Below are 24,184 nucleotides of genomic sequence, written 5' to 3' on the forward strand. Positions count from 1 at the left end.
TAAATAATAATAGTAGTACCTTTCAATTTATTTATTTTATTGGTTTTGTGGCTGCTAATGCATTTTTTAACTGGTAAATCCATGAAAGAAGTATAATCTCCTCACAAATAGTTTGTGCCACTAGAAAGGCCCAACACAGAGGTAACAGAAACCACAAAGTGCAGCAGTGTAAGGTACCATTATCTCTGCATGGGCACAGGAATTAACAGCTGTAGCCAATATAGATAATCCACCCACTTATTTAAAGGAGGTTGGAAAGCTAAAAAAGAAATAGTAGGCACACCTGAGCTCAGCTGGAATACAGTTAATACTCTCAAGATGAGTTCTCCCTCAAGAAACAGTATGTATTCAAAACAGATTTAGCTGATGCAGAATAAGACCCTGGGGTTGCCAAGGCATCTCATGACTTTCATCTGTGCTGGCAGACTTAGCAAAAAGATCTTTAAGTTGTTGCTATGTGTGATCCTATGAAGACTGGTATTTCTTCAGGATTGAGAGGAGTTGTCATATTGCTGTTGTCAATACAGATTCTCTAGATTGTCTTGTGGTGCTTTTCATGGCTGTATATGTGCACTGCTACTCCAATGAAGCTGCTAAGCAGTTAAAGCTAAGCAGATCTGTTTATGAAGCCCCCAGAGGACTCATGCATGTCCTGCTGCACACTGAAGTCGGTCAGTACAGCAGTGAGGAAGGAGGAAGTATTGGAAAATCCACCACTCTGGACTGTCAGCCTCCCTCACTGCTCCACTACATTTTATACACATATCTGTAAGATCATTTAAACAAGAATACCAATTTCTTGTTTTTACAAGCTTGATCTGGTCAAATGTCTCCATAGAATGGGATTTTCTTCTTTACCTTGCAGACTTGACCTCAAGGTAAACCCAGCTCAATCTTCATCAACACTGCTAGAGTGAGACCACACCCTAGTGCAGAGCTGTAATCCAGGTGTTTTGGTAGATGAGAGCAGGTTTTTTGGAGATACCAATTAAATAAATGGAGGTAATCAAAGTAAAGAGGGGATCCAGTGATTAGCTTAGACTAGATACCTAGGTGTAAATAGCTCAGGTTTAAAGAGCTGTATCTTCACTAAACTGCATCCTCATAAAATACAAATGCACAGTTTAGCTGTGCTTTCTATCTGTATATCACATAAATTATCATTGTTCCTTTCCTGGGTACAAACTGATGGAATGATTGATTCAGCAACAGGTTTCAGGGGTTTTTTTAATAGTAGTTCAGTGATTTGTGAGTATTGGTCATTGGCAGATTGTTGGTTGGGGTGTAATAGTGATATTTGTAACAAGTCATGGAGTGACGGGCAAGAAATATCTGAAAAAAACTTCTCTTGCAATTTCAGAAAACATCTTTATGACAGAGATTTTTAATTTATGAGGTGAAATGCACCAGTCTTTTGCATGTATATAAGAGCATGTAATATTATAAAACTGAAGTGAAAAAACACTGGTTTGAAATCTTGTTTTTGACCATTGAACAGCTTTTTAGCAGAAAAGGCTTTTTATTCTGCAAAAGCTGATTGTTTTGGGAAAGAGTTTCAGCATAAACTCATGGTTCCCCTTTTATTGTATGTCTCAAATTACTATTGTTCCTTTAAATCCTGATTTTTCTAAAAGGGCCTTCTGCATCCTGAAGGTGAACTATAAAGTGGTAATTTAGTTGTGCAATTGATTGAATTGCAAATAACTGCGGACAGAAATTGTCCAGAACACTGTGAAAGTGCTGAACATTCCAGTCTCAAGTTTACTGTATGTAAGATGAGAACTGACATTATGAACACAACGTGTCAGTCCATTTAAAGCAGTTTGGTGGGTAGGGTTTGTGAGGGAGTGGGCAGAGTTAATTTTTCCTGTGAGAACTGGAGGTAATTGGTTCATCCCAGTGCTGCTACAGCTGCTCCTGTTTATGTATTTCCAAATGAATGGAAGAGAGAGCACAGATTCTAGTCTCTCCAGCAGTGTCTGATCTTGTCACACTAAGAGAACCTAAGGCAGATAGGAATAATTTCCTCACTGAGAATTGCTCCAAATCATCCTCCTAGACTTGCTGAGATATGCCTACCACTCTAGTCCCAGACTGAATTCTTTATAGCCTCCTTCTGGGTGGCTTTGCACAATTATGCTCCTTTTCAAAATCTCTGCCACTTTTAAACTCATCTAATACCATCTTATTTCATGGACTTGGCTGAAGCACCAAACAAGCTAATGATTCAAAACTTTCTCTCAGCAGTCACCAGGGAGAGAACATTTCCAGAAGGCAGGAAATGCTATAGGTGGAACATGTTGCTCTGGGAGGTGCCTGTCTCTCTCCAGGGACTGTAGTGGAAATTAGGGCAAATTGGATCCTAATCAGACAGCACAGATCCAGAAAATGAATTAATACATACCTGGGGATTAGTTTTTAGAACTATGAGGTATCTCAGATTTTTTCAGCAAGGGGCTGACAAAACTATCCCCCTTTCCACCTTATTAAATTCTGGACAGGCACCATGATAAACATTTGTGACAACATTAAACATTATTTTGCTTTTCTTCTCTTCAGCTTCCAAAGGAACTTGCGGCTGTCTCTGTAGCACCCAGTGTATTTAACCAACCCTTTAAGTGTTTCCCAGATTTAAGGATCCAAGATTCAGAACAGAAGGTGCTCCTGAATACTGAACCTGTTCTAGGGAGGTTGGCATTTGGAAAAAAATCATGTCTAGAGGATCTGACTAGGCAAATAATCACTGTGAAACCTGACAATCTTAAGCAACATCATGTAACAAAAGAGGAGTTTCAAAACCTTGTGTCAAAACAAGTTTCAAAACTTGTTTCCAGCAGTCTTTAAGAAGAACATGGATAATGCACGAAACCAAGCAGTCAGGGAATGCACACATAACTTTCAACTGAAAGCTGAACAAAACTTTCATTTCATTCCTAGACTACATGTTTATCTGCACTGTGCTGGTGAGGGATGGCAGTCTGGGAATGGGAAATATAAGCATGTTTTTTCAGTTGCACACAGATACACAGTGATATTGATAGTTCCTTTTTAGACAACATGAGAGTAAGCAGGAATGGTGAATACAATCCAGCAAGTGTTGGTTTACTGGTGTTCATTTTTTATCAGAACACTTAGTGTGCTTTCTTTCTAGTTTCCCTGCAGTGTCATACCTATAGTTTTCTAGAAAGCTTTCTGTGCCTACACAAGAATTATATGGGGTTTTTTTTCTAATATCTTTGTAGGATTTTGATGATTTATCAGAAACAGATATAAGCAATGAGGATCAGCACCATGTCAAGCCTGAAGTTATGGAGGATGAACTTAAATCCAGGTTATTTCAGCTTGCTGCTAAAATGAGTGACAAGGAAACATCATCTGGTGAAGAACAAGAGTCAGAACCTGGAGCAGACCTGGAAAACCAGAAAGAGAGTTTGTCCTCAGAGGAAAATGGCAGAAGTATTCAGGAGGAGTTAAAGAAGGTAAGTGGTTAAGGACTAGGAATAGTACTGAAAGAGTTAGATTCCAAAAAGAGAAAATTATGGCTATAAAACTAAACTCAGTTGCTTAAAAAACCTCTGAATTCCTTTATGCAAGTCTGAGCCTAACCCCTTGTGCAGATAAAAGTTCATTAAGGTGTGTTTTCCTCTCTTTGAGCATCAGTTACAAGGGAACTTAGCTTGTGTAACAAAACTGTTAACTGGGTAATATTAATGGAATTATGTTAATTTATACTGACTTAAAATTGACTTACACTTTTTTATTTAAAAACCTATCCAGTTTTTCTTTTTTTGTCCTCGCTAACCAGACAGTTTAAGTGTTTTTTTCCATCCTTTTAATTGCTTCTCTCTTTGTAGCATGATCTAGTTCATGCTGATGGCATAGATTCTTCTTTTGCATCTCTATCAAAATATTTAATGTTTCTTTAAAGCTTTCCAATCCTGTTACCCTGTCAGCTAATAGGCTTCTGAGAGTAGTAACATTTTCTAATGAAACTTAAATTCAGTGTCAATTCTGATAGTGCCTGAGATCCTTCATTTGTGCCATCTCACCCTTACAATGAGATACCAGATTTCACTGTAACTCACAGGATTTACCACATCCTCTCTTCCCTTTCTACCTCTGAATTTCTCTTCAGATCATGTGGCATGCTTGAATTTGGTGCTCTAGGAGCCCAGTGCTGCCCTTTGCCAGTCAAGCACTCTTATTCCTTAGATCCACTTAGGCTTTTTCTAGTCTGCTGCATATCTTGACTTGTCTCTTGGGGGATTGTGTGCACAGCAGCTCAGCTTTGACAAGGGATGTGGACAACTCTATAAAGGAAATCTATTTGTCGTAATTTGAAAAGTGTTTTGCTCAAATTATATAAAGAACTAATACACTGGGAGGTGAAAACAGGATCAAGTCACCCAGGCAGATGATAGAGATGCTGTCCAAGTGTGCAGGAATGGTGTCACAAAAGCCTGTCCCCATCTGAAGTTGAATCTGTCAAGAGACACAAAAGGAAAAAAAGTCTTCTACAGGTCCATCAGCAACAAAAGGCAGATGAGGGAAGGCTGGGCTCACTAATGCAGTGATCTGGTGACACAGAACGTGGAAAAGGCTGTTACACAAGATTGTTTTCACCTCAATTTACAGGTAAGACTTTCCCTCAAGAATGCCAGACCCCTGAGACCTATGGGAAAACCTTGGAGCAGTGAAGACTTATCCTTGGTAGAGAAGGAGTAGGCTAGCAAGTATTTCAAAAACTGGGATGTGTACATGTGCATGGTATCTGCTAGGGGACTTCTAAGACCTGAGGGAACTGGCCCATGTCATTGTGAGGTTCATCTTCAAAGGATCATGGCAATCTGAGACACTCAGAACTATGAATATTGGGGTTGTTTTTTGCTTTAACAAGACTTTTAGCAGTAAAATGCAAAGGGAAATGCAAGTCCTGCACCTGGGAAGTGACTAGCTTATGCACCTCTATTCAATATTGGTGAGGCCATTTTTGCAATGCTGTGTCCTGTTTTGGGCTCCTTAGTACAGGGCCCACATGGACACACTGAAATGGGTCCTGTGAAGAGCCACTGAATGGATTAAAATATAGGGCATCTGTTGGGAGGAGAGGCTGAGAGAGTTGCCATTGTCTATCCAAGAAAAGAAGAGAAGGCTTGGGAGAATCTCTTCAATATGTTTAAATATCATGGGTAGAGTGGGGAGTGTTTGTTGTGGGAAATAAAGTGGAAATGGAGCTCTTTCCCCTGACAGGAATGGAAGCAAACTTAAATACAAAAAAACCCATCCAAATGAAAAGCTTTTTCAATGTGATGGAGTTTAAATTCTGCAGTAGGTTTCCCAGTAAGATTGTAGTCTGTGTCCTTGGATATAATCAAAACCTGACTGGACGTGGCCCTGGGCATGTGCTTTGAGTAGAAGAGTTGAACTAGGTGATCCCTTTACATTCCAACTGTAAGGAGTGTGTGACTCCCTGATTCTGAGTTATTTAGCCATGGACTACACAGGAGTGTAAGTACCTTTATTGTCAGGTGTGAAAATACCTCCATGATGTACACACAATCTTGCCAAAGAAATCACTTAAAGGCTTTATTGTCAGAGCTTGTTAGCAGCATTGATTTGTTTTTGTTTGGTTTGCAAAGACAAAACCAGCAATATCATATTATTCAACAGCATATATAGGCTAGCTGAGTTATAACGATGCAAATCAAATCCAGAATTAAAGACTGAAAAGAGGGCTTTCTGAAATGTTTCTGTATAGAGAACTGAGCACAGGAAATAGTGAATATATGTCTTTAGTGCACTTATTCATCTACATATATCTACAAAGTAATATTGGTTGGGTTTTTCTCTCCTAATTTTGTTATTTCTTTAAAATTTGTATGTCAATTATTTAAAATAAAGCAAAGATTATTACCTTTTTCCTCAAGAAAATTTTCTTAATTTTTAACAAAGAAAGGCTTACCATGATCAGCAAAAAATGAAGGCTTGGAGTTCCTAATCCTTTATTTGATTTGGATAAAAAAAGTTCTCTTCATTAATGGTCATAGTATATACTCTTTTTGTCTATAATAAAGAAACCAGAATACTCTAGTACTCTCCATGGTCTGGAATTCAGCAGAATTGGCAGGGGAAACTTCTCCAGGTGTAGGGAAACAAGCACACAGCTCTCATTCTTATTCTTGGCTGTTGTCCTTAAAGGCACTTTAAAATCTTCTGACATGCCTTCTCTCTGGAAAATTGGCTGTCCAACATCTTACAAGGAAATGCTGAAGATGGCAGTGTATATTATCAGTTGGGGCTGTGGCAGTCTAAAGTACATACTAAAAGATGCAATAACTTTAGGATGAGTAGATGTCATGTGAAAGACAAGCATAGAAAATCTATTTTCAGGCAACCAGTAATTTTAGATACCTTCAAAGCCAGAAGTCCCAATATGCTGTCTCTTTCAAAAGCCTGATTGTTGGAGAATGCACTTGCAGGGATTTACACATCTTTTAGGCTAGCACTTGCCATTATTGGTCAGAGCAGTCTCCTGACCTGGGCATCTGGTTTCAATTAAATATATGGAAATATTAGTTCTAGACCATTAAAATGAGAGCTGGAGTGCCTAGATTCTAATTTTTGTTCCTGAATATAAATAATGTACTTTAGCCATCTTGCTTATATTTTAGCCATGCTGCTTGTCATTGTTAATCTTCTGTTCTCATAAGCTGGAACACTTCAGCAACTTCAAATCACTGAGGATATTTAGGTCTGAACATAGGATAAGACGTTAAAACATGTATTGCTTTTGAATCACTGGAAATTAAGCACCTGGTACTAATCTGACCTTCACTTGTCTGCATCTTTAAAAACCTGGACTTCTGTTTTAATGGAAACTGGGAATCTCATGTAATCGCACATTGAGCTGATGCTTTAAAAAGAGTATTTAACATATTATGATCTGAAGTGGTGGTAAAAATCATCATTAATGGAGAGTTAGCTGAAGTTGTTTGGCATTTATGGATTCTCAGTTCTCACTTCATATTGAGCTTTTGAGCTGTATGTCTGCATAAGATGCAAATTTGAATATGACGACCTTTGAGTTAATTATTTAGTTCATCTGGGATACCTGAAGATTTAAGTTGGTATTAATTAACACAAGTTAATTTTGAGACTTAGATTTAAATCTTCTTAGATTTTCAACACCCTCATTTTCATTATCTCTCAATTTGTGATTACCTAAAATGGTCTTGTGGAGAATCACAGGTCCCATTTTAAAACAAACATAATCCTGCAGCATTTGTTTTTATGGAAAATATTTTGTGCTTCTTAGGCTACAGAAGTAGTTCATGGTCTTTCTGGGGTATGCAGAGCCCTGAAAAGTCCATTTGTTTTAGTTGTGCAGTGAAAGGCTGTGGTTTTCACCAAAAGCCATGCTCAGGGCAGAGTTGGCCTTTAGCTCCTCTAAACTCCAGGTGTGAGCAAAAATTTGAATTGTGCAACTGTTGTCTTAGTGAAACATCTTGCACTAGCACAATGATTTGTACAATTCTTTCTCTCTGCTCTTTTTTGGTTTTTTTTTTTTTTTTTTTTTGATTGGTTGGTTAGTTTTTGCATTACTTCCCCAAACCCTAAACAAATGCCTAAAGAAAAAAGCAAAATGTAAATTCCCTTTGAAGTATCTTAATGGTACTGATCCTGAGAGCAGTGATCATGATAAATGGGGTGTATTTAATTTGTACTCTCCTCCATACATTCTCCTTCTCTTTTAATGCTTTCATGAAGATTAATTGACTGGGTCTTTATTTCATGGTACATGCCAGAATTGCATCCTAGCAGGCTGCATTTTGAACACAGTGTATCCCTGTGACCACTTTATCAGAAACTATAGACATTATGTTAAACAACAGATTAGCTCCTGCCATTTTTTCAAATTGTCCACAAAGAATAAAAATTGAAATAGTTGTTAAAACCTTACTTGAGTTATTTTCTTTTTTCTCCTTCTACTTATACTACAACTTGCTTAAGATAATACCAATGAGCAAGCAAGTTAAACTTCCATAGTAACATGGAGTTTCTCTCCTCTTTGCTTGATGCAATGTGCTGTGTGCATAAGGAATTTCTTTAAATTCCTTTATGCATTTACTTCTGCTCTGAGAATCTTGCAACCAAGGCTTAGTAACTTTATTTAAATCCTGCAGTTGTCTGCTGACATTACTTTGTGACACAATGGATCTTTTCTGAACGACAATCTCTAAGTGAGTTTAAGTAGCACAGTGGGATCCTGTTTCCTAAGTCAAAGCTCCAGAGTCTTGACAGTATGAATAACAGCAACAATAATATATTCATTAAATATTTATGCTTCCATTCTCTGGAAACATTTTATTCTTCTCAGTTTTAAAAAACTGTATTTTGGGGAAGGTATGAACTATGAGTAACGTTATCATGTTGGTTTTTGCCAGAGGCCTATTTGGTTTGTTTCAAGGAGTACATCTTACTTTTTTCACTGAGTAAATTAGCACTGTTCAACTACTGGTATAATGAGATTGACACTTGTTAGAAAATCTGCCTGGCCTCTCTCTTTTTAGCAAGGAGAATGTCCAGTATCTGTGCACGTGGATGCAGAAGTGTGAGCCAGCTCCCTGGTGTCTATGCTGTTGGCTGTGCTCAGGCTGGCTGTGGAGGGGATGGCCAGGGCTCAGTAAGGGAGGTCAGGCAAGCATGGGGCTCACTGTACTCAGTCAATGGAGAGACATCTGCTCACAGCCTTGATGGAGCTGGAGAATGGCACTGGACATGCACATGCCAGTGAATCCCTCCTGTGTACCACAGACTTCTTGAAGCATCTCAGCAGGGATGTCTGGGATGCTGAAACAGCGGTGCTGTAATTTCAGGAGTGTCTCCTGATGGCTGGGCTTCTTTAGGCACTTTTGCTGGTGCAGGGACTGTCCTCACAGAAGATGATGTCATAAATTTTTGTGATCATTATCTTGAAACTGCGTAAATTCCTGGGTATTTTGGCTGGTGTTTTATCCTGGGTACATTTGGCTGGCTTGGTTCAGGCAGGGGTTTATAGGAAACTGCCATCCAGCTTCATATGTCTAAAAGCTTTAGAAGTCTCTGAGTAAAAGTTTCTAAAGGAGAACCACATGGGTCACTTCGGCCAGAAAACACAACAGTGTAAGTACAGTAGCTTTACTACATTGCTGCTATTATGGCAGTAATGCTGAACAGTGTAGTACTGTTATGATATGTAATTATATCTTCCTGGGTAAACAGCCTGGAAGGTATTTGTATTTCTGTTGTTTCACATTTTTGTGTGCAAGATGCTCAGACTAATTCTTGTGGTTTTGTGGATCATTGATTTTAAGATTATATTAATTATCTGGGCAATCTCCTAAAGTCCAGGATTGAAAACTGAATGTGGGCAGCATTGTAAGAAGTGATTTTTAAGGTTTATGAACTGCAAATAATGAATGCACAGGATTTTGAATGACAGCAGAGAAAAAATATTTTGGTTAGGAAAGGTGAAAGATGTATGAGACAATAATCTTCACATTGGGCTAAGAGATCCAGTGTTTTAAGTTCTCAGTTTAATAAAGCAGTCAATTATATGTTCAGCTTTAAACTGAGGTTTAAGTGGTTTGCTGGAAAGAATTCCCATTCAAGGTGTTTCTCCTATGTATTTGCTATTAATCAGTCTTTAGCATGGAATTTCAAGCTGATCCTAAGTTTATTTTGTCAAAATCTGAGTCTTCCTTTTCAAATATCGAGACCATAAGCATTTATTTTTTATAGTTTTCAAAGTGAGCAGTGATGTTTGTGTACCTCCAATTTTGACACTTTCTGGGCTCAATACAGTTACATAAATATGGATGTAGCTAAAACATCTGAAGTATCTTAGATTGCCCACAGGGCCTTAAGCTGCTAGTTCAGAAGAAGCATGAATTTCCCAGGTCCATGTCATATCCAACAGCGTTGTTTCAAAATCCTCACGCGCTTCAAGCTGTTTCAAATTGCATTTCATCTACCTGTGTTTGAGCAACTGAATCAAAGCCCTGCTGGATCTACTGGTGAAGGGCAGAAGAGGTGACACTTCAGCGGCCTTCACATGGGGAGTGCAGTGTCTTTGTAAGCAGCTTTTTTCTCATAGTCTCAGTTTTGACACTTGTGTGCATGCACACCCAAGCCAACTCTGCCCAGTGTGCATGCAAGGGTCATCTCCTTCAGTTCTCTCCTTGCCAAAGATTTATTTACTTAGCAAGAAAATGTTCAAGCCATTCTACACATACAGTTGCAGAAAAACAGTGAACATTAGTGTAAGCTGCTGGAACAAAATGGTGGGAAAATAGACTATGTTTTTTATTCTTCTTTTGTAAGCTGCCCTGAGACTTGGCAGTGAAATCTGAGGTCTTTCAGATGTAACTGGAAGAGTTTCAAGGAAATGCTGCTCCTCAGGTGGAAGATACTTCTGTCACAGCACAGCCATCAGGGCAACTGTGGTTTTGTCATTACTTCAAGACAAAACCAGTCAGTTCAGTTTAAACAGGCCTAAGGAAATTGGGGAGATTACTGTAAGCCTACTGGCTGGTCACTGGAGACTTGTACTATGAAGAGTTTTACTTGTTTCTTTTGGGATCGTGAGGCCAGGAGAGGGACAGCAGCAAACAGTAGGAAGTGATTTGGCACATGACATCTTACTTAACTTAGTCCAGGTTTTTCCCACATGGGCATCTGACTCTGGCATAAGTGAGGTACAGACTCTTTGGTAACTACTGCCCAAATTGCTGCCATGTACACTCCAAAAGTGAAGACAGCTGGCTATGCTTCTTCTTAACACTGCTTCAAAAGTATTTTTCCATTCCTAGTGATACTTCTTGTGAAGGTAGAAAAATAGTGTTTTCCCTCTGTTCCATTTTATAAACAATTATGTGTGATTTGCAATATCTGTCTCAATGAGGTCTGTTAGTCTAAATCTCACAAATGAAATTAAATTAGGCATTGCTTTATTTTAAATATTTTAGTAATAAATGTAAAATCTAAAGTTTATGCTATTTAAATCATGGTAGTTTCTTTATCCTTGCTGTTTCTCCTAAGCTTCCCTGTAAGTCTGAACCTATGTAGTTGTTAATCTCTGTAGCTGTTAATATAACTTTTCTGCCTTTTTATTTAACTGCTTTCCCACTATCTAGGAAAAACAAAAGGCTTTTGATCTTCATTTAAAGCTGCAGTTTTTATCCACTGTATTGCAGCAGGTGAGAAAGCTTTGTTCTGTTGTGTCTTCTTACATCTCTGATGTAGTAAGAGATGCCTTAACATGATATTGAGGGTTTCCACATTTCCCAATCAACATTCTCAAACTCAAAATGTTTCCCTGGAAATAGAAATATTAGTCCTGAAAAACTATACCTTGTGGCCACAATCAATAATCACTGCAGAAAATTATTTTAAAATCACAGTTAACATGTGGAGCAGACTGGCTCCCTTGTTTGGCCCTGTGATGAAAATTTGGTTTTAGCAGTAAAGAAGAACAGAAGACAAAGATAAGGTGTGTGAACTTTCTATTCTTATGTAGTCACCTACATTAAGAAATTTGGAACGAAGTTTTCTGACCATAATGGTCTTCAAAAATCTTTCTAACCTCTCAATTTAAAAAATAATCAAAACCCTTAATTCATTGTAGATTTTGTACAGTAAGTAGATATTTTCTCACATTGCTGCTAGTGACTGTTGCTTATCATTCTTCTCGGCGGAAAGAGGCTTCATGTTCTATTTGAATCTCAGCTTATGAGGATCACATATTAAAAAATATTTTCCTTGTATTCCCTGAGCAAATATATGCTTATTTTATATTTTAAACTACCCGCTATTTTTAGTATGTCATACATCGTTTTCTCAGTCATAAAATAAGAATCACTTTTTTTTGAGTTAGAAGTTGATGCTTAATTTAACAAGACACTTCTCCTTTCAATTTTTTCTTTTCTCCTCACTCTTAATTTTGTCCTATGAATTTTAATCATCTTTTAATTATCTTGATTTTATTTAGTCATAACATCATTACAGAAAAAGTGTTTTTCCATTTGTGTAATGTCATCGATCTGTGTCCATTGTAGATCAGAAACCTGTGTGGATTTTAAAATGTAAATATTTAAATTTCCAACGTAGCCTATAATATTTCACCTCCTGGAGAATCACTTCATTTCTCATGATTATAGGTCATTTGTCTCTAGAAATAAGGCATTAAAAGTTAATAGGCATAACTTCTGTAACTATACTAGGACAGTGGATTGAATTTGTAAAATGTAATATTCAGAATTGCCTAGCACAGTCAAAAAGACTGACTTTATTTCTCTGTGTTATACTTTGGAGAGTATCAGTAGAATAATAGCTCTCAGCTTGTAAGATAATTTCACTTTCTTTTTCTAAAGGAATGCTCATAAATGAATATATTGATGTTAAAGGTCAAGGCAGGAAGTCTTAATCTTGAACAGAAGAATAATTCCTTGATACCACAGATTATCATGGTATACTTGACAAACATCCATCAAACAGCCAGGAAAAAGATAGCATTTTTTTCCTGCAGTTTTTGTGGTAATGAGTGGTTAGGGCTTGCTTTTGGGTCAAAGATCTATTGAAGGTCAGGGCTGATGACTGCCATGGATAGTTGGGCACTGACGGCTCTTTTCTTCCCACACTGTAACTTGTCTTTTACTGACCTGTGAAGGCCTTTTGTTGGGCTTTTCAGGGCCTTCTCAAAACTGTACCATAAACTCCATAGGGTGGGGAGATGAGTGAGGCAGGTTCGTGGTTTGTTTTTGTTTTCACCCAGCTTGGATTCGGTCAGGTTACTCTGAAAGGATGAGTTAATCAATGCAAAGTAAAACTTACCTTCTCCCAGCTCCCCTTAACTCCCTACATAAAAAGAGGGATATCAACTGTGACTCAGTGCATGATATAACGCCTTGACACTGGAGCTAAAAATGATTGCACCACAAGTATGTGCTCAATACTGCCAGGATTGCTAGTGATGGAAAGGTGTTCTTGCTCTACTTCTTGATCTAGCCGTTCATGTCACTGTTCTCTGTTGAATTGCATGTCACCCCCTTCTATGCTCTTTAAAAGAGCCTAATGATGACATTGTAGTGGCAGGAAAAAAGAAAACGCTAATGGCTGAGTACAATGGGCAGAAAAACATAGTGCTAGTGATAGAGAACTTAACTATTTTAAGAGCATCAAAAATAAAAGCCATAATGTTCATGCAAAGGAACAGATGGGAAAATGTCATAGGCTGCTGAGATGCATACAAACACTTAACACTCACCTGCTCTTAGCAGCTTGGATACTTAATATTGCTTCAGTTTAATCATCCTGATGTTCTTCTACTACTTATGCAAGAATGCAAATAAAGCACCTTCCAGTGTAGCATATTTGAGTTAAACACGTTGATATTGTCAACATCAACAGGGAAAGAGGCAGCAGAAAGAAACGGGAGCTGCTAACAGTTTATCTTAAAACCACTGAAACATGATCTTCTCATAACAGGAATACTTTTCATCTAACAAACACAAATAACAGTAAAGAAGTTTTACAAGGTGTTTTTTATATTCAGGGCAAACACTTGCATACACACAAATTTTTAGCATTTCATTGGTTTTACTACTCAACCACAAAGCACTCAGAGAAATCAAGCATGTTCTTTTGACTGTGCCCTTAACATGTTGGTGACCATGGATATTGATTATAATAGATAAATGCATGTTTTCCTCATTCCTTTAGATGCTTAGTCTCAAATTCAGTTTAAAAAAAAAATCTTAACTAGTGAAACATTCATACTTGGTCTGCTGCATGGTTTTGATTTGGGAGTGATGGTGTTAATTCAAAAGTAGGGTAGCACAGTTGAAATTTGAATGCATCCCAGAGATGCATTCAAGAAGAATGGTTGCACTTAGCTTTCCTGTGCTGGATATTTGTACCAGAGATTGCTTTCTACACCTACCACATCCATATTAGTTCTCTGACCTGCTTGACAAGACAGAGCCTGGGTCATGGCATGACAGTTGTCTCTGTGAGTCACTTAGAGGTGTTAAAATTGCCTTTCCTGCAAGGGCAAGATAAATTAGACAACCAAGAAGTGTTTGGAGCAATTTGAAATCCACGTACCAGGATGATCTTGATGTGTGTATGTCTGTGAATTTCAGGTGGTTTTTATATATCTTGTAAATCCCAAGTTTGACATGGATGGTTGGGAAAGGGAGATGTTTGTGAAGCACTAAAACCCTGTGACACATTTTGGTTTTTATTATTATTATTTTAATTTATTTTGGGTTTTTCCCATTACAAACATTAAATAATTATATCTAGAGTACCTCACAATATTTGCAAACTGACCATTTTGGAACATGAGTTGCTTTAACAGCATTTGACAGTTGCTCAAAAGGAGGATGAAATACACAGAAAATCAGTGTCCAGTTTTTACAAATCACATTTCTGCACCTGTGAAGTTTTAGACTGGACATTAGGAAGCATTTCTTCATTTTGAGATGCTCAAACACTGGCTTCATAGAGAGGTGGTCAATGCCCAAACCTGTCAGTGTTTAAGAGGCATTTGGAAAATATCCTTAACAACATGCTTTAACTTTTGGTCAGCCCTGAATTAGTAAGGTAGCTGGACTAGGTGATCATTCGTCATCTTCCAAATGAAAAGAATATTCCATTCCGTTCCAGCTGAACTTCTTTGCCCCATCCATTACCTCTTGAGAAGCCAGGGTATTTTTCACTCAAAATCTTGATTTTGCACAGATTTCTATCACAGATGCCTTTATCTGGAAAACAGAAAAATTATTTTATAATAATTGGTCTGCAAAAAATTCCAATATGGATTACCATATTGTGGTATAAAAATAGCTTTTTCTAATTTAATTTATTCCTTTTCTTTTTTTCATTCATCATTAACTACAAAGAAAATTAAAATTTTAAGAAATAATGAACACTAAAGTGAGGCTACAGTTCTTGAAATGAAGAACATCAGTGAATATGATGAAGAATATGTAGTGTCTGGCCTTCATCCTTTTTTTGTTCACTACTTGCAGAATATAAGAACTAGGTACTTGTAGAAGTAAATAATAAAAGAAAGTAGCATTGATTTCTCTGTTCTTTCCTATAAAATTATTGATCTTTTTTTAACCTAATTGGCACTTGTGAAAATAAATGGAAAAAAACCAGTAGGCTATTCATGGGGTTCAAGTATTTGTTCTCAGTAAGAGTCCCAGGCCTGCTTGTTTGGGGCTGTGTTGGCTCTCCTAATAACAAGCTAAAGATTGAGTGCTGTAGCACACTGTATTTGCTTTGTTCTTCTTCTCTTTAATCTCTCATTCTAATTATTTTTTGTAATTCAGATGAGTAATAGTGCTAAAGATGCCTTAATGTATTGATGCACAACAATTGAGTACGTACTGCTAAAAATGTAGCTTTTCAGCAAAAGTCTTATCTAACATAAGAATAGACAGCTGATTAAAGAAAAGAGATCATGAAAAAGATAAAGTTCCAATTTAACTCATCAGAAATTGTAGGAATCAAAAGAACATTATTTCTCCTCTGTCCTGCCCATAGGCATTTTTAATCAATTATACTCTCCTGTACATAGAATTTACTGTATAGAATCCAAAGACTGTTTCCTCAGTACTGATCCACAGATAGTTTGTGAGATAGGTGAGCCCCTAGTTCACATACAAAAGTATTTAAGGAATTAATTAAATTTTGGTTTAAATTTTTTTCACAGTTTCTTTGAGGCAAAGCAGCACTAAAGGTATTACACATATATTCAGTTACAGTATTTGTATTGGCTTCAACAAGCTTTGGCTCAGTCTCCAAACTGTATAGTTTGGTTGTTGAGCTTGGTGTTTGAAGGTACATCAGGTAAAATTTTATTCCTTCATCAGATAAGTTGTCCTGAAGCTTAAAGCTAAGTGAAAATCATAAGAATCAGGGCAGTTAGTTACAAATGACAAGTAAGGAACACTGATGAAAAGGTTTTCAGTTATTTTTTAAAAATCGATAGAACTGCATGCATTCCTTGGTATCTGATATAATTTATTCCATATTTAAAAAATAGGTATATTGAAACTTTAAAAAAATAAAGTATAAAAGTATTTGCAAAGTTTTAGCTCTATCTTTGTTTATTTGGAGTGATCACTGAATTCACAGGAAGCATTTTAGTAAAATGCTATCCTTACAGGGCTGCTGAAGATTCCTTTCCCATGTTTGCATCTGCAATGAAATGGCTTCTGTGGATACAGACATAGATGTTTGCACATCTCTTTGTCAGTATCCAAAAAGGAAAGTTGTGTTTTAAAACTTCTTTAAAACACTTTTGCAAAACTTTAAGCTTTATGTAGCTTACTTAGAGTTTAAAGCTGGATATTGGTGTGTTCCTTTGGGATAAGATTTGGACCATCCCTCCAGTAGAATTGTGTTGTAGAAGAATTGCATGTGTGTGTTACTTTGCATGCTGTAGTAGTGTGAGTGTGTGAGAAATGGGAGGAGGAAAAGGTATATAAATTCCAACTCCATTACATGGTTCTTGTGTCTGCAGCAGAAAGCCTGGATACGGTTTTAGCATGGCTAAAGCAGAGTTTAGTGAAAGGTGGTTTATATCTTACCCCTCTGTGCTAATTTAATGCTGTTGTTTTCTCTGTCTGTTCTTGCAACAAAATAGAAGTACTCTGCTGTCTCTCTCTGCAACATATCTACAGAAGTCCTGAAAGTCATCAATGCCACTGAAGAACTAATAGCAGAATCCACTGATCCCTGCAATTTCCCAGATGACATTCAGGACAGGGGAAGAGGAACCCTCCCACTGGGCACAGATCCTGTCAGACTCGATGAGCAGCTCACCACACTGGAAGAAAATGTAAGAAGATGAATCAGTTTGTGAAACAGTCACATTGTGTGAGTGAGTGCTGTTTGTGTGCACCAGCTCGAAAGGGAAAGCATGTGGACAGCATCAGTGGATGATCAAAGTTATCTGGGATTTTTAAACAAACAGGAAAAGAAATAGTATTTCAACAGTGCTTAACTGTGTCAGTGGGGTTTTTTTATATGTACTTTAAAATATTGAGGGGATGAGGAGTTGGATGCTTTGGGGTTTACAACTAAATTTAGAAATTCTATTTCAAAAGGTCACTTATGCCCTCCACACCTTTATGGCAGTGTGGCTACACCACACCTGGCTAAAACCACACATCTCCCAGTTTCAGCACAACCTCATCACTCCAAGGATGGGTGGGGCAAGCATGTCCCCAGTTATACAAGGAAGTGGAGAAGCTCTTCCTTCCCCCCTACATCCCCAGCACACCGTGCTGAGCACACAGGGAGCTGGAGCTGCCTTCTGCACCATTAGAAAGAGCAGGCTGGAGAATCTGAATTGAACAAACAGTTGTTTGGCCACATCCAAATCATCCATCCTTTTTCATGAATACCTGTAATCTCCAGGGGGAAGTACAATGCCAAATCATAGAAGGAAGTCGCTACTCATTGGAAACTTTTGTGAATCCACTTAATGGAGTTGGTACACTTTTAACTTTTAGTTTTCTCTTCTTCACACATTTAAATTGATACATTTCAGTGTTCTTTCCTTTCATAAAGAGCTCTTAAAGATCTCATAGGAATCTGCACTGTCCCATTATATCATCCCGATCAATTTAAGAAAACAAATCGTGGTTTTCTTTAGCCAGAGAAAATTTCAGGCAGAATCTCCTCTTAGAGAATAAAATCAGTTTCTTCCACAGAAACACATTTCCACTGCAGCCCCAGGCTAGGAAATGAGTAGAAGATAGTCTATGGCACTAAAAACAGACCTGGCACTGAACTTGCTCTCATGAAATAGTAAAGTATTCTAGAGGTCCAAACACCACACAACTCATCTGATAGGAGAGTGAATATGGAATAAAAATCCAAGTCCAGGCTGGCCACATCTTCAGAAGAACTAAGAAATTCTGCAGGACAGAGAGCAATTTGGGGAAATCTGTTTTCACATGTTTTTCTTTCTGTGGAGAACTGTACTGTAAACTGTCTAAGATGCATGGGGTTTTTTTCCCCAATTGCACTTGGATAATCCCTCCCAATAATGTGGAGCTTTGGCATCTGTGATGTTGTGGCTTCTAGTCATTCACTTGAGCCAAGCATTTTTTACTGAGCAGATACTGGGCACAGAGGCAAGGCATTTCTTGCTTTGACTTTGCCCTTACTGCAGCATCTCTGTTTTAGTTTCCCCCAATTCCCTGCAGAATTCACAAGGTATGCAGCTCAGCCTTGCTGTGTCCCCACAGTACTTTCTCTGTACCACACATGAAGGACATGAAGTAGGTGGCAAAAACTTCACAGTTTGAAGATTTCACCATTACACTCCATGGTAAAGAGCCTTTAGAAATCCAGGAAACCACAACTTTTCCCGTTGCAGCTGGGGCCATATCTCCATGAACCACATCCTCTTTACAGCAACTTCTGCAAGAGGATCTGGATGTTTATAAACACTTTGTTCATTTTTGCTCTGTCTAGCCTTTTGAAAACTGTGCATGCAACAGTGTGGAGAACATAGGGCCATCTGTACCAGCAAAAGGTTGGGGTTTTGTGGAAGTTGTACATACCTAAATGACAGTAAAATAAGTCTCCACAATATAAATGTGAATGTATGAATAAGGGCATCATTTAGGGGAGACCTGCAAGGACACCATTGCTGTTTGAAAGTGTAACAATCGTCCCAGCAAAGAGAACATTCTTTAGAAAAATATTTTCTTTTCAGGTGGAAAGTGTTCATTAACATTTCACAAATGTAGGACTGATTGAGTTACAGAAACACTGATGACCTTTCCCACATTTGTCTATCAGCCCCATTTTCTTTAGATGTTTTTCCCCCTCTTGAAAAGGACAATTTACTGTGCAGAGATTTTTGCCACAGCACTTAAATGCATTTTTTCTTTTTCTAAAGATGCTGCTGTTCAAAATGTTCTATTTCTTCTTTCTCTAAGCTTTTAGATGTGACAGAGAAATCTAAAAAAATCACCTTTTAATCTGAACTGGCTGTGGTATGTCATACTTAAAAGATGTATCATTTGAATGAACATTAAGAATAATTAAACCCCACAAAAACATGAGCATTTTTATTTAAATTATCATGTTAACTTAATGGACCACCTCTCTTCCCAGGTACTTCAGCAAAGATGTTACATCAGATCACATATTTTTTTGGGTATGTTTTTCAAACATTTCATGCCTGCAGTTAGAAAGTGCTCTTACAAGATGCAAAGATACAATTTGTACAGATGCAGTGATTTTGGTTTTTTTGTGAAGTCACATGCCTGAAAAAAACCTATCTACAACTGATACAAAGAAAAAAGAAAACTATTTAAAGCAATTAAGAAACAATAATGAAAAAAAATTTTAAAAAAAATAAACAAATTTCAATCCAGTCATTCTCCACCATTTTGATCCAAAAAGTCACAGCATTGCCATAAATAATTTGAATATGTCTTATATCAAAGGACTGAATGATCCAGGAATTTTGGGCAGATAAAATGACTGGAATGGAAGATGTATGAAATGAAGTTATTGGCTCAAGGATCTGCTTCAGATCCTATTTGCTTTCCCCTTGAACCCTGAAGTCTGCCACACCATGTTTAATTCATGCTGTTTGTAGCAATATGGTATTTACTGCTATTGCAATGGGGAAAATTAGAATATATATTTCATTTCCACTGAGATGTTAACAACCTCATGGAAAAAAGTCTTTTGACTAAGGAGTAAATGGACAAGAACTGCAGTATTTTCATGTGGTTCTGCACAATTTAAAGCACAGATGTCAAAAACTAATGCATGAAAATTACCCTTTTATATAAACCAGTGACCTCCATGTACCTTAGGCAGTTTGTGAAATAAAAGAAACAATAAAATACAGTCTATCACTAATTACTGCTCTGAGGGGTTGAATGGGAAATGACACTTTAAGCTGTAGTTATAGATACCAGAGGTGGGCCAAAATAGTATGAGTTGTTCATTTTTAGGGAAGAACTCTGAATTATAAAGTCAGTAATTCTCTCCTGTGTGGCCCAAATAAGCCTATTGATCCTCCACACATCCACTCAAAGGCCCAGGCAGTGGGAAGGTTTTGCCTGCTGTATGTTTGGGTGAGAGTGGTATGGGATGAAAAATCGTTAGACACATAAGCACATTTATTCCATAGGAAGTTAATAACTATTTGTTGCTGAACGGTTATTCATGAAGTTTTTACTGCCAGAAGGTGTCAAGTAGGTTTAAAGAAACACAGCTTTATATGAGGTGTGATTGTTGATTTCCCCTTGTAGACTTAGGGTGTTATGCAATTGAATACCAATAATAAAAAAGCACACTTTTCAACTTTTTTCTTTGCTGATCAATCTGGAACAAATCTGTTTTGGAATACCATTGTAGCACCTATGAAATCTGTAATGCAGCCACCTCTTTCATCCCTTCTCTTTGTGGATGTGTGTTTTTCAGATTATTTCCCCATTACTTTCCTCTGCCAGGTAAATCTCCCTGTGGTGGGCTAGCAAGCAGGGAAGCTTGCAGGTATGATGGAAAATGCAGTCTGCTCAAACCTGCTTGCCCACAAACCAAGAATCACTGACAGCTGTCCCCTCCTTGGCCCTGCAGGTGTACCTGACAGCCAGCACGGTGTATGGGCTGGAGGGACAGCTGACCAACCTGGAAGACGCCGCACGCAAGATCAACAGTGTTACTGAGGAATCCGAGCTGGCAGATCTGGAGGATCAGGTGGCCACAGCAGCTGCCCAGGTCCACCATGCAGAGCTTCAGGTGAGGACAGCAGCTCCTCCCCATCTGCAGGTTTCACACTGCTTTTCCTAACATCCACCTCACCATACACCTTAAATATTCTTCTGTACTGCCGTAGTCTGATGATCTAAGGATGCTGACTGCTTGTCACAAGCTGAGCAGAGCATAATGGAGCTCTACAACTCAGCCTAGCCAGATGTACTGCATCTCTTTGTTTTTTCCTCAGCTTGGTTTTGGACATGGCACTGCAGCAGCCTCTTACTGCAGTGGTAATGCTGGGCTGCTCCTAGCTGCCAGGCAGCTCCCATGCTGCACTCTGTATCATGTGCGTGGCCCCAGTCAAACAGCAAATACAGTCTGAGGCAGGTTATCTAATCAGCAACTTGTCAAGCACTTTCCAAAAGATGCCACTCTTGGCAGCTTTCTACCAGCAAAGGCCAACAGCAGCCAGAGGCTGAGCCAAGGACAGAGCCTAGGGCTTGCATGCCTGCCATGGGATTTAGGTGCTAAGCAGCACACATCCCAGCCAAAGGCATAATTCTTGTGCTGTGATCTAGCACCACTCTAGCAGGGCTCCAGAAAGTCCAGAGCTGAGAACATGTTGTGATCTGGTGCTAAAACCTGAACAAGATAATGCTGCCAGACCTCAAGGAGCTGACATTGCTTGCAGCTCACTGCCCAGTCTGTACTCAGCAAGATGCCCTGACTTGACTGTGTCTGGGCTTAGTGGAAAGTACCTGGTGATTTTACTCAGTGGCAGCATGCTCATGTCTCTGATGGCAGGAGGGCATTACTGTACTGCTTGGCAAACTGGCAGTGGTGTTTTCTTGGCTTTGGTCATTATTTTAGGGTAAATCTGTTAATGGGGGTGAGAGGGAGGAGGAGAGAGGCCTAAGACATGCAAGGAGGCCAGTGGAAGATCTGTAGAGTGAAGCCAACTGTGGCTTCAAGTGTCATTGTGAATCAGCTGTTGGGTTACATGTCTGACTTCTCTGAATCTTTTTTCTCTTTTGTCAACACTTGTCTCCATTACTCTCAATATCAGACCACCTTCCCCTGGCAATTTGTTTTCCATTCAGTATTTTTATATAGTGTGTGCCTGAATTTATGCATGCTTGTGTTTAATACGCATATACATCTGAACTATGTATATTTAAGATCAAATGTTTAGATTTTGTGACAGAGGATGTATTTTGCATGTGTATGAAATTAATTTAGAGTAAGAAAACATGTTCCACAAAGTCATTCTTTGAATGTAGCCTTTTAAAAACACAGCTTGAATGAATTTGGGGTTATGCAGCTAAAGGTAACTGGGAGATAGCAGATGCAGGTTTTTCTCTCCTCCTTTCTTTTTTCCCTCAAAAGGAGTAAAATGCCTCTTCTTTGGAGTTGTGAGGTAGGTTGGATTGTTCTTTTACTCCATCTTTACTAACAAATGAAGCCCCTTTTGTTGTCAGGATTAAAGAATGCAGGAAAGTGTCAGAATTGCTGGAGAAGTTAGCCATCTGTTTATATTTTCTTATTAAAGAGGATTTTACTGGGGGAGGGTTATATTTCAGTAGTGGCATCCACAGTAATTTTAAAACTTCTTTTCCCCCCCTCCCCATCTGTCTGTCTCTCTCTTTTATTTTCTTTGAAGATTTCAGATATTGAGAGCAGAATATCAGCTCTCACTGTTGCAGGCTTGAACGTGGCTCCCTGTGTTCGCCTGACACGGAAACGGGATCAAAAGCAAACAAACCAGGTGCCAGAACATTATGTAGTATTCAAAAATACATTGGGGAAATCTTGCCTTTTTCTCTATAATGAAGTTGAGTAATGCATATGTGTTGTTTACAGATGCATACAATAGACACATCAAGACAGCAGAGGAGAAAACTTCCAGCTCCACCAATAAAAGGTGCGCCTAAAGTGTTACGTAAATGAGAGAGAGAGAGAGAGAGAGACTCCTTGTAAGATTCAATATAATGTACAGGTCAGCAAAGTAGGGAAAAGCTGAAGTTATGAACTGAACAGAGAAAGCCTAATAGACTGTCCCATCCTCCTCATTTTCCATGCATTGTATAAAATACCCTTTTGTCACACTTAAAAGCATCACCACTTTCTCTTCAGTGAAAGTTGTGACAGTGACAAGTAAACAAGAACAGAGGCAGAAGACTGGAAAAAGCAAATGAGGAGTGCTGAATACTTGCTCTGCAAGAGGGGTGCTGCTGCTGCAGTGTGGGTGGGCACCACACAGCGTGGCTGCCACCCTCCACAACCCACCACTCCCTTAAAGCCTATATTTACTGATTTCATGTATGAAATGGCTCAGCAATGCTCCCTGTATGTCAGAGAATGGCTGTGAAATATCATTATAAAATCAAGTGGGTTTTATTCTTTTTTTTTTTTTTAAAGATTCTTGGTTGGTTTTGGTTTGGGTTTTTTTTTAACTCTGTAGTGCATTATCTCTGAAAATTCTAGGGCTTGGTTCACTACACTATTCTTTTGTAATTTCACTAATGGACATGGCCTCAAACTTTAGTTTATTTGGAGTACCACTGCTGGTTTTAATTTAAATTAAATCTAGCTTTCCTCATACATTTTAGGGAAAGTTTTCTCTCTCTAGAAGCTGTGACTCTTCAGAAGTATTTTTATATCTGCTTCAATCTCTAATGTGAAAAATCTGCCCTTTTTTATTTTTCCCAGGTGAAAAAATAGATGGTTCTCCAGTTACCACTGTCAGAACGTTTAACAGAAACTTCATGCTTCAAGGATCTCTAACACAAAGAACTAAAGAAAGGAAAAGCACTGCCAAGGACTTAATGGTAAACAAATGTTTTTAAAACTGTTAAAAGCAGTCAAATAGGGAGATAGCAGTAGCTGTGTAGGCAGCTGTATTTCAGAATCTTCAGAAATCTTCTCTTTGTAGTTTGAGGAAAAAATAATAGAGACTGCTGAGGCAACTCTTGAGTAAATATGACCAGTGTCCTGGAAGATGTCTGACTACATACACCATAGAATAGCAGCTCCTGAATATCAGCCTGTGATAGTTGTAGCCTGGCTGCCAGGTCTCCAGGAATGTGCTACCCATATTTTTTTAAAAATAAATAAATTAGTCATCCTCTGCATTTCAGACTTCTGAACCAGACCCCTGCAGAACCAGCTGTATGTTGTAACTTGAATTTCACCTTGTCACCTTGAATTTCACTAATTGTTGAGAAATGATCAAAGGTCGTCTAAATGGAATTTAAGGGGTAGACAAGTCACATTGGCTCTGCAGGGTTTGAACAAAGAGGTTTCACTCACGACACCTAGGACAGCTGTCAGTCATTTCTTCTACAGCAGCCACAGAGGGATAAGAGAAAAAACTGACTGTCCCAAAGCAGTCTGCCAC

The 24,184-nt window shown here is 38.3% G+C and overlaps 1 protein-coding gene across 5 annotated transcripts in view; it reads left to right on the top strand.

Annotated features, from left to right (window-relative positions):
- MYRIP (myosin VIIA and Rab interacting protein) overlaps positions 1-24,184 on the top strand; it is a 201,264-nt gene that overhangs the window by 174,219 nt on the left and 2,861 nt on the right. For 2 of the 5 annotated variants that reach the window (XM_079299932.1, XM_079299933.1), the window contains 6 exons: positions 3,243-3,479; positions 16,697-16,891; positions 20,668-20,829; positions 22,448-22,552; positions 22,648-22,708; positions 23,497-23,615. In XM_079299932.1, the coding sequence (XP_079156058.1) occupies positions 3,243-3,479; positions 16,697-16,891; positions 20,668-20,829; positions 22,448-22,552; positions 22,648-22,708; positions 23,497-23,615 (879 nt within the window). Of the gene's footprint in view, positions 1-3,242; positions 3,480-16,696; positions 16,892-20,667; positions 20,830-22,447; positions 22,553-22,647; positions 22,722-23,496; positions 23,616-24,184 lie in introns of all 5 variants that reach the window. The other 3 variants (XR_013773557.1, XR_013773558.1, XM_079299934.1) reach the window with 3 other exon arrangements.

The sequence above is a fragment of the Erithacus rubecula genome (genome assembly GCF_903797595.1).
Source record: "Erithacus rubecula genome assembly, chromosome: 3".
Classification (NCBI taxonomy): domain Eukaryota; kingdom Metazoa; phylum Chordata; class Aves; order Passeriformes; family Muscicapidae; genus Erithacus; species Erithacus rubecula.